The sequence below is a fragment of the Rhincodon typus genome, chromosome 4 (assembly GCF_021869965.1).
Source record: "Rhincodon typus isolate 14 chromosome 4, sRhiTyp1.1, whole genome shotgun sequence".
Taxonomy (NCBI): Eukaryota; Metazoa; Chordata; class Chondrichthyes; order Orectolobiformes; family Rhincodontidae; genus Rhincodon; species Rhincodon typus.
In genome coordinates, this window is record NC_063335.1 from 28,779,636 (window position 1) to 28,789,764 (window position 10,129).

A 10,129-nucleotide genomic window follows, 5' to 3' on the forward strand; every position below is an offset into this window, starting at 1 on the left:
CCGAAACGTCAACTTTCCTATTCCTCTGATGCTGCCTGGCCTGCTGTGTTCCTCCAGCTCCACACTATGTTATTTCTGACTCCAGCATCTGCAGTTTTTACTATCTTTGAGTGAGTTATATCCTACTGGAACAGTCAGCTAAGGTCTAGGTCTTAATCCAAAAGACAGCCATGCTTCATTTATAACGGTAACCCCTCAGTCTTTTTTCCAAGAGAAAAGAGGGCCAACTTGTTAAATCTTTCCCTAGTATGTATAGCGGTGTGCTTCTGGCAATATTCATCCAAGCCCTGTCTGTACCCTCTACAGTAACTTTGTGTCCTTTCATAAATGGTGACCAGAACTTCACACAGTACTCTGTGTAGCTTATCCAGGCTTGGTACTGGTTTAGCATAACTACCCTACTTTTTAATTCGAAACCTGCTGACATAAAGCCTTGTGCTAAGTTTCCAAGTTGAATAATCATGAATGGTATTTGTTGAGAAAAAAATGCTTTGTTGAATCCCATCTCAGTTTCTTGTACCTGACAGTTGTTCATGGTCTGTTATAAATAATAATAAACAAAAAAACGGACTGAATTGTCCATTGATGTCTTTGATTTGATTGCTCTTATTCTTGAATTTCACATAAAACTCGCTTAAATCTTCCTTTAATCTTAAAAAATGCATATCACACCATGGCTGTCTCTTTCTTCAAAGAAGAGAATTCCCAAATGAACTATCATTTTACAACTCTTTTTCTGAGTCTCTTATATTTGAGGGGATGTGTTGGGAGGTAGGGTGGTGGTGGTCGTAGTTGGGCAAGTCAGAAAACTCAGAAGAAGGGGTTTTTCTCTGGTCTTGCACATTTAAAGGCAGGATAAAATTCATGTATTTTCATCCACTTCCTAGTTAATGGTCAGAGGCCAGGGTTATAGGGTGAGGAACTTGGAGGAGGGAGAATCAAACTTTGGTTGTGTGTTGGTTGTGGGGAAGAGACTATGGAGTGAGATTAGAATTTAGAATCGGGGAAGGGTTGAGGTCACAGTTGGTGGTGGCAGAGAAGGAATCAAGGGATCAGATAGACCAGAGTGAGCTGGAGTGGAGGTTATGTGGACGATTGGAGAGACCGATGGTGAGAAATTGGAGCATGGGGGACATCTTTGTTTTGAGATGGGATCATGATGGTGGAGCAGCAACACGGGAAGTAGATTAGCTTGATGGGCCAAATGGAAGTGATGATGCTACTTCTTGCCTATAAGCAATACTGGGGAGCTATTTCCCTCCTGAGGGATTCAGTCCTCTCCTCTCTTCACCCATTGGAATCCAGGTGATTCATATTAAATTTAAAATAGAGGAAAAAACTGAAGCATGCGGCCATATTAAGTTATTTAAATGTGCAAACCACCTCCTAGTTTACTTCTTTAATCGCAAGCCTAACTCTCCCTCTACTGACCCCTTCTCCCACCTCCAACACACCTCCTCCTGGACACCACCCCAAGGCCTCCTACCCTCCCTCGACCTCTTCATTTCCAACTGCCGTCGAGACATCAATCGCCTCAACCTCTCCACCCCTCTCACCCACTCCAACCTCTCCCCCAAGGAACGTGCAGCCCTCCGCTCCCTCCGCTCCAATCCTAACCTCACTATCAAACCCGCAGACAAGGGAGGCGCAGTTGTAGTATGGCGCACTGACCTCTACATCGCCGAGGCCAGGCGCCTCCTCCTACCGCCCCCTTGATCATGACCCCACCCCCGACCACCAAAACAGCATCTCCCAAACCATTTACAACCTCATCACCTCAGGCGACCTCCCACCCACAGCCTCCAACCTCATGGTTCCCCAACCCCGCACCACCCGTTTCTATCTCCTTCCCAAAATCCCCAAACCCGACTGCCCTGGTCGACCCATTGTCTCTGCCTGCTCCTGCTCCACTTATCGCCACTTATCTCAACTCCATTTTGTCCCCTCTGATCCAGGAACTCCCCACCTATGTCCGTGACACAACCCACGCCCTCCACCTCCTGCCAAACTTCCAATTCCCTGGTCCTAAACACCTCTTCTTCACCGTGGACGCCCAGTCCCTATATACTTGCATTCCCCATGCAGATGGCCTAAAGGCCCTCTGCTTCTTCCTCTCCCGCAGGGCCAACCAGGCCCCCTCCACTGACACCCTTACCTGCTTAGCCAAACCCGTCCTCACCCTTAACAACTTCTCCTTCAACTCCTCCCACTTCCTACAGACATAGGGGGTGGCCATGGGTACCCGCATGGGCCCAAGCTATGCCTGCCTCTTTGTAGGATACATGGAACAGTCCATCTTCCGTAGCTACACTGGCCCCATCCCCCACCTCTTTCTCCGTTATATCGATGATTGTGTCGGCACCGCCTCGCACTCCCATGAGGAGTTCAAACAGTTCATCCACTTTATTAACACCTTCCACCCCAACCTTAAGTTCACCTGGACCATCTCCGATACCTCTCTCTCCTTCCTGGACCTCTCTGTTTCCATCTCTGGCAACCACCTGGAAACTGATATCTATTTCAAGCCTACCGACTTCCACAGCTACCTAGTCTACACCTCCTCCCACCCACCTTCCTGCAAAAATGCTAACCTGAATTCCCAATTCCTTCACCTCCCCAACATCTGCTTCCGAGATGAGGCATTCCACTCCCGGACATCCCAGATGTCCTCGTTTTTCAAGGACCGCAACTTCCCCTCCACAGTGGTCGAAAACACCCTCAACTGCATCTCTTGCGTTTCCCGCAACTCATCCCTCACACCCCCTCCCTGCAATAACAACAAAGACAGAATCCCCCTCGTCCTCACGTACCACCCCACCAACCTCCAGATTCAATGCATCATCCTCCACGACTTCCGCCATCTGCAATCTGACCCCACTACCAAGGACATTATTCCCTCCCCGCCCTTATCTGCTTTCCGGAGGGACTGCTCTCTCCGTGACTCCCTTGTCCACTCCACACTCCCCACTGGCCCCACTACCCCCGGCACTTTTCCCTGCAACCGCAGGAAGTACTACACCTGCCCCTATACCTCCCCCCTCACCCCCATCCCAGGCCCCAAGAAAACCTTCCACATTAAACAGATGTTCACCTACACATCAGCTAATGTGGTATACTGTATCCGCTGTTCCCAATGTGGCCTCCTCTAAATCGGGGAAACCAAGCGGAGGCTTGGAGACCACTTTGTGGAACACCTACGCTCAGTTCGTGACAAACGACTGCACTTCCCAGTCGCGAACCATTCCAACTCCCCCTCCCACTCCTTGGCCAACATGTCTATCCTGGGCCTCCTCCAGTGCCATAACAGTGCCACCCGAAGGCTGCAGGAACAGCACCTCATATTTCGCTTGGGAACCCGGCAGCCCAATGGTCTCAATGTGGACTTCACAAGCTTAAAAATCTCCCCTCCCCCGACCTCATCCCAAAACCAGCCCAGCTTGTCCCCGCCTCCTTGACCTGTCCGTCTTTTCTCCCACCTATCCGTTCCTCCCACTTCACTGACCAACCCCAACCCCACCTCTTACCTCCCAGCCTCATCTCCGCCTGTTTGACCTGTCAGTCTTCCCTTGACTGACCAACCCCAACCCTAACTCCCCACCTACACTCACCTTTACTGGCTCCATCCCCGCCTCCTTGACCTGTCCGTCTCCTCTCCACCTATCTGCTCCTTTTTCCAACTTCCATCCGTCTCCCCCCCTCTCTATTTATTTCAGAGTCCCCTTCCTCTCCCCCATTTCTGAAGAAGGGTCCAGACCCAAAACATCAGCTTTCCTGCTCCTCTGATGCTGCCTGGCCTTCTGTGTTCATCCAGCTCTACACCTTGTTCTCTCAGATCCTCCAGCATCGGCAGTTCCTACTATCTCCTAGGAGCAGAATGTCTGACCCCCTTCATCCCTCCTTTATAACATCTGAAAAGTGTGAGAACATTTTTCTGGTTTGAGATTTTTAACATTTTCATATGTCGCCTGAACTAACCTTACCTTGTGGGGCTTCCTAATCAGCACAATGCCTTCTTTTACCACCATTCTGCTATTTATATGCCTAAAGAAGACTTTGAGATTTCCCTATCTGTTAGATGCCAATCTTTTTACACAATCCTTCTTTAATTATCTTATTTACTTTTTCACCACTATTCTGAACCTTCTGTATGGTTGGTTCTTATTTGCATTTTCTAACTGGCACATATCATCAATACACTTTTTCATCTTTAATTTAGTCTCAAATAGCTGACAATCTCCTTTGTCAGCCAGGGAGCTCTGGATTTGTTTCGTCTACCTTTTCCTCCAAAGGGAAAGTTCAGGCATTATTACATCATGAATGTTAATAACAATTAGTAACATTTGAAAGGCATTCCTTCATCATCCATATTGACTTGTGAACTTTCTCCAACTCCATATTTTTGATCATATTGACCCATTAACATAAAATACTCACAACCGCTTTATCCAAATGCCCTTTCTTTTGAATATCAGGATTAACAGACTAATTGAACAATCTGGAAATTCTGTGTACATGTTTCTAAGTCAATTCTTTTACTTTTTTATTGAAAGCAACATCAGCATAAAATCATCATCCCTCCCAAACTATGTTTAAGAATGTTAATAAGGTCCTGTAAAATACTTTTGGATGAATTTTGACAAGACAGGTGGGACATGAACTAACTTATAACTTAATTTTAAATATTTCCCTTTTGATATCAAAAGTAAATGGTATAAGACTAAATGTAGAATTCAAGAAGGAAAATAAGAGAGGTTAAAAATAATGCAGTGACTAAATACACAAAACAAATCTCCAAAGTAAATTGACCTAGAGTATTGCTTACAGTCATAGAGGTTTACAGCTTGGAAACAGGCTCTTCAGCCCAACTTGTCCCTGCCACCCAGTTTTCACAATTAATCTCCTCCCATTTGCCTGCATCTGGTCCACATCTCTCCGTACCTATATCCCATCCACATACCTGTCCGAATGTTTCTTAAATGACAAAATTTGTTTTGTTATATTTGCAATTGTTGCTGATAATTTTGGTAAGAATTACTTGTTAACCTTACGTTCAATGAATTGTGAATACATCAGAATCATTTTCTTTCAGCACAGACAGCATTACACGACATGCAACAAGCTGGCCATTGTATCTGCAATGACACCACCAGCAAAAATGTAACCTGGGATATAAAAATGCAACAAAATGTTTCTCAGAAATATATTTGAACATTAAAAAGATCAACAATTATGTAGTATAATAGAATATGTAGATGATGATGTTACTCTGACATCAACAGAACAGTAGAGGAGCAGAAAAGCATGTAAAAGAGCAGAACTTGGATTCAGTCAGTAATCTGGGTGGCACGGTGACTCAGTGGTTGGTACTGCTGCCTCACAGCATCAGGGACCCGAGTTTGATTCCACCCTCAGACGACTGTGTGGAGTTTGCATCGTCTTCCTGTGTCTGCATGGGTTTCCTCTAGGTGCTCCAGTTTCCTCCACAGTCCAAAGATGTGCAGGCTAGGTGGATTGGCATGTTAAATCACCCATAGTGTCCAGGGATGTGCAGGTTAGGTGGATTAGCCATGGAAAAGGCAGGGTTATGAGGACAGGGTGCGTAGGGATTCTCTTTGGAGGGTTGGAGTGGACTCAATGGACCAAATGGCTGGCTTCCCCACTGTAGGGATTCTATGATGATTCTATGAATCTATACATATACAAACATAAGTAAAGGGCACTACAGTATTGAAAAGAATGAGGGAGCCATATTCTAGGATAAGGACAAACTAGAGATACCGGAGACCAAGAAGATTGATAAAACTAATGAAAGGAAACAGCTTCTAAAGATGTATGAGGAGACACCCAGCACACCAAGATACGTAGAAATAGTGTCAAAGAGTGCTAGCTGCGGTGCTTGTGTAAAGCAAAGCTTAAAGCAGATTAAACCTGAAGCATTGAGTGAATTTTCTTTTCAATTTTTGATTTAGGTTTCTAGTATCGATGGGTCTTTATACTTCAAACACCATGAAACTGCAAGGTTCAAATAGTATTGTTCATTTGATATTGTCTCTTGGTTCATGGCATCATCACAATTCCTCAATAAGTTTAATGATTTTAATCACTTCCAGGTCTCGCTTTTTCTCCAGTTTTTATTCATAAATTTTTCCCTAATTCATTAGGTGAAGGTGCTTCATTACATCCTTGTGCTGATACATACTGTGGACCTGTACCAGAATCTGAGCCAGAAGTAAAGGCTGTTGCAAGATTTCTTCGTAAACACAAGAAACAAATTCAAGCATACATTTCATTCCATGCATATTCACAAATGTTACTATATCCATATTCCTATAAGGATGCAATCATTCCCAATTTCAAGTGTGTGGTAAGTAGAATTAACCTGAATTAGTAATTTCAATTTATTAACTCTAAGTGTTGTCAGATAGTTTCTGTTTCTGTTCAACTATGAGCAACATGATTATATAATTGCTCCTGAGAGACTTGAATGCACTGATTTGGCAGAAACATATGTTGATATATTTGTTGCTTACTTATTAAGCAATAATTAATGGCCAGGATACAAATTCACATAGGATTTATTTGATTTGTATGTTGTTAATTTCACAGAGTTGAAACTGCTGTAAAAGCAATGAAAGGAGAAAATAATAGTCTAGTACTGAGCAAAACATGATAGTTTGCCAAACTAGTGTTTGAGTGAAGATTGCATAGGTTTGGAACTATCATTTGTGCTAAATATATTTTTGGAAGAGAGGGAGAATGGACAGGAGGATGTCACAGCTCAGAACTTACAAAGCAGAAATTCAAGATTGTCACTATCCATTACACCTCATATGTTGCTGGTGAGGTACTGGTGCTCTATTTAAAGAGAAGCCTCTCAAAAGGTACATGAATTCAGACCTGAATCCAGTAATGTGATTCTGATGTTGTCAAAGAGCAGTGACTACAATATAATTTTTTTACATTAGTGGCTGCTTCAAGATGCTACCAGCTGTCTGGTGTGACAAACCAGGCATGGACATAAACCCTTCACCTGGATATTTTGCCCATTGGCAGAGGAACAAAGAGAGATTAGCTTAGGGTTTTGATAGAGCTGAGTATCAACAGCATATGGGACTAACCCAATGCTTCCACATGATATAACTTGCAAATTGTGAAGTGGTAAGTTTGGGGATAAAGCCTTGGATTGTAGCAATGTAGAGTTTGTAATACTGAACCACAAACTCTGTTCAGTAGTACCCCTGAATGTTATGAAATAAAGCTTTGAGCTACCTGATGCCATAATACCTCATTCACTAAGATTCATTAAGGTGTTACAAAAACAAAGTTGCTGGAAAATCTCAGAACTCTGAGGAAGGGTCACCGGACTCGAAACGTTAACTCTGTTTTCTCCTTCACAGATGCTGCCAGACCTGCTGAGCTTTTCCAGCAACTTTGTTTTTGTTTCTGATTTACAGCATCCGCAGTTCTTTTGGTTTTTATTTTGCTCATTAAGATGCTACATGCCATTCATTTCTGCTCCGGCCTGCTAATGATTCCATTCCACACAACATGATTGACCTCTAATGTTTTCTGAATGACCCATCAGAGTGCTCCATTGTAAACATGAGATTGGTGGTAAACTGTCCCACAGATTAGTAAAAAACATTGCATGATAATACTCCCTGAATCGTTATTTAACAGAAAACCTTCATCACAATTCTTAGGTTGGCTTGAACTCATTGACATAATGGACTCATCAGAGGGAGCACTGTATTATACTTGGTATGGTGCAGCTTTGGCATTTTCATATTGACAGTGGCCTTAATGGCTTCAGGTTGAACATAGCCAAGGCAATATCTTGCTGATGACCAGACAGTTCTGTTCCCTGTGTTTCTGACTCATTAGAACCATTTCACGTTCAAAACTAAAATTGCACCTGAATTTTACAGAAAAGTAGACCATTCATCCCAGTAGTCTGTTGCTTATGTTTCTGTTCCACACTGGCCACTTCCTATCTTACTTCATCATGTCCCATAATGAAATCCTTTTATTCTTTTTTCCTCTATGTACTTACCCAGCTTTCTCTTAAATACATTTGTGCTATTCAATCATTGCCATTCCCCATCCCTGACTCTTTGCTTTCCTCAGTGTGTTTTTGTCAAATTTTGACTTCCGAGATCCTGGACTTTTCTGGGCATCAGAATAATGTTTCTGCTCTGGATTTCACCCTAAAACACAACTACTGTGTCTTTTTTCTGTTGCTTACATTTTAATGTAACTTTCCACCACCACTTCAGTTCTCTGCTCAACTTGTTATGGTTTTTCAGCTTCAGCTGCAGTAGCATTCTACAGCAAGGATTTACTTTCTTGGACTAAAATACATCTTTATGTCACTTCCCCACTTTATAGTGATCTTGAACTGCACCATTAGTATTTACTGTCCTGTGACCAATTCTCTGTACCTCCTGAACTGTTATTTCCACAGGTATATCTTCATTAGTACATCGTCTGATAACCAACCATCTAAATGTCTCCTGAACTTGAGTCTTATGTCAAACCAGTCTCTAAATCTGTATAAAAATTCATCAATATCAATTCTGTCTGAATGACATCCATTTTATCGCATTAAAGCACCTCCGACTTTAGCATTTGATATCCTCCTAGTGCCTCCCTCTCCTTCATTTACCACCAGGATAAATTCGTCCCAATAATTATTACATTACCAAGTGCAAGTAACCTGAGTTTTCTTTGTGTCCATTTGGGTGTGCATTTTATCTGTCAATACAGGCTATAGACAATTTCCTTTAGTTCTGCCTTTTTGTCTGTTTTTTTTCTTACTACGTTGCTGTTCATCCCTCCTAGACAATGTTTCTTTTTTCTGTGCCTCCTCACATTCTCCCCTGTTGCTAACTGTACTTTGTCATATTTGCATACCACTTGACCTTTCTACTCTCCTGCCACTGATCTTAACTCCCTCTTGCTAAGCCTATAGCTTCCTTTCCCTGTTATCCATTGAAGTGATTACCAAGGCATTCATTACTGTTTCTTTAGCAACCATAGCCTCAACCACCCTATTCTGCTCCCTTGCTCTCCTTCACATTCTGGCCAGGGCAATCTGCGTTCTACACCAGATGATCTTCACTCAGCCAACTTGTTCTCATCAGCGCACACCCTGTGGCCTCCACCAGCTGATGAGCTATCACTGCCCTTCTCTGTCTCTGCCTCCAGAAAGTGCATTCACTTGAGAACAAGACTCTTTCAATCCTTAAATGTTTTCTCACTGAGACATCTTCACTGCTTTCCTTTCCCAGTCTCTGTACTGAATTAATTTTCATCCTCAGTGATTTCAAGCTCTATTTCAATTCATCACGTTCTCTTTCCTCAGAGATCACTTCTCTTATTCGCCTCTCTCTCTCTTTCTTTCTCTCTCCATATAAATTCCCTATAGCATATTCTTTGCCGAAGTAAAACAAAGAATTGCAGGTGCTGGAGATCTGAAACAAAAACAGAAATTGCTGGAGAATCTCAGCAGGTCTGGCAGCAGCTATGGGAAGAAAGCAGAGGTAATGTTTGAACCTAGCAACTTTTCATCAGAACACATCAGAACTCTTCCAATGAAGAGTCATTCCTGCAGATGCGGCCAGACCTGCTGAATTTTTCTAGAATTTCCGCTTTTCTTTCATATTCCATGCCACCTCTTTGACCTTACTATCTCAAGTAGCCTCACTACACTCTCATGTCAATCACAGACAAGGCCATTTCTAATCAATTCCTTGGAATGGTGTCCACACACACCAGCTTTTACCTGGGTAATCCTATTTCCTTCTGAGCACTCTGCAGGAAAGGATATTCTTCCAAATCCCGAACAGCGATACTTTCAAAATCCCAACTGACTAACCTTCGACCCAACAGTTACCACAACATTTCTGTAGCCACTAATTCGCTCAACCAAATCCTCACCTCCACACTTGATGACCTGTTCTCCATTAAAACCATTACATTGACTTTCGGAGATAGTAGGAACTGCAGATGCTGGAGAATCCGAGACAACAAGGTGCAGGGCTGGACGAACACAGCAGGCCAAGCAGCATCATAGGAGCAGAGAGGCTGACGTTTCGGGCCTAGACCCTTTTCTGATGAAGGGTCTAGG

General features: G+C 43.2%; 1 protein-coding gene across 1 annotated transcript in view; it reads left to right on the forward strand.

The window, feature by feature from the left end:
• The window catches only part of cpa6 (carboxypeptidase A6), a 157,021-nt gene that overhangs the window by 132,586 nt on the left and 14,306 nt on the right, over positions 1-10,129 (forward strand). The window contains exon 9 of the mRNA XM_020522354.2: positions 6,162-6,364. Within this exon, the coding sequence (XP_020377943.2) occupies positions 6,162-6,364 (203 nt within the window). The remainder of the gene's footprint in view (positions 1-6,161; positions 6,365-10,129) is intronic.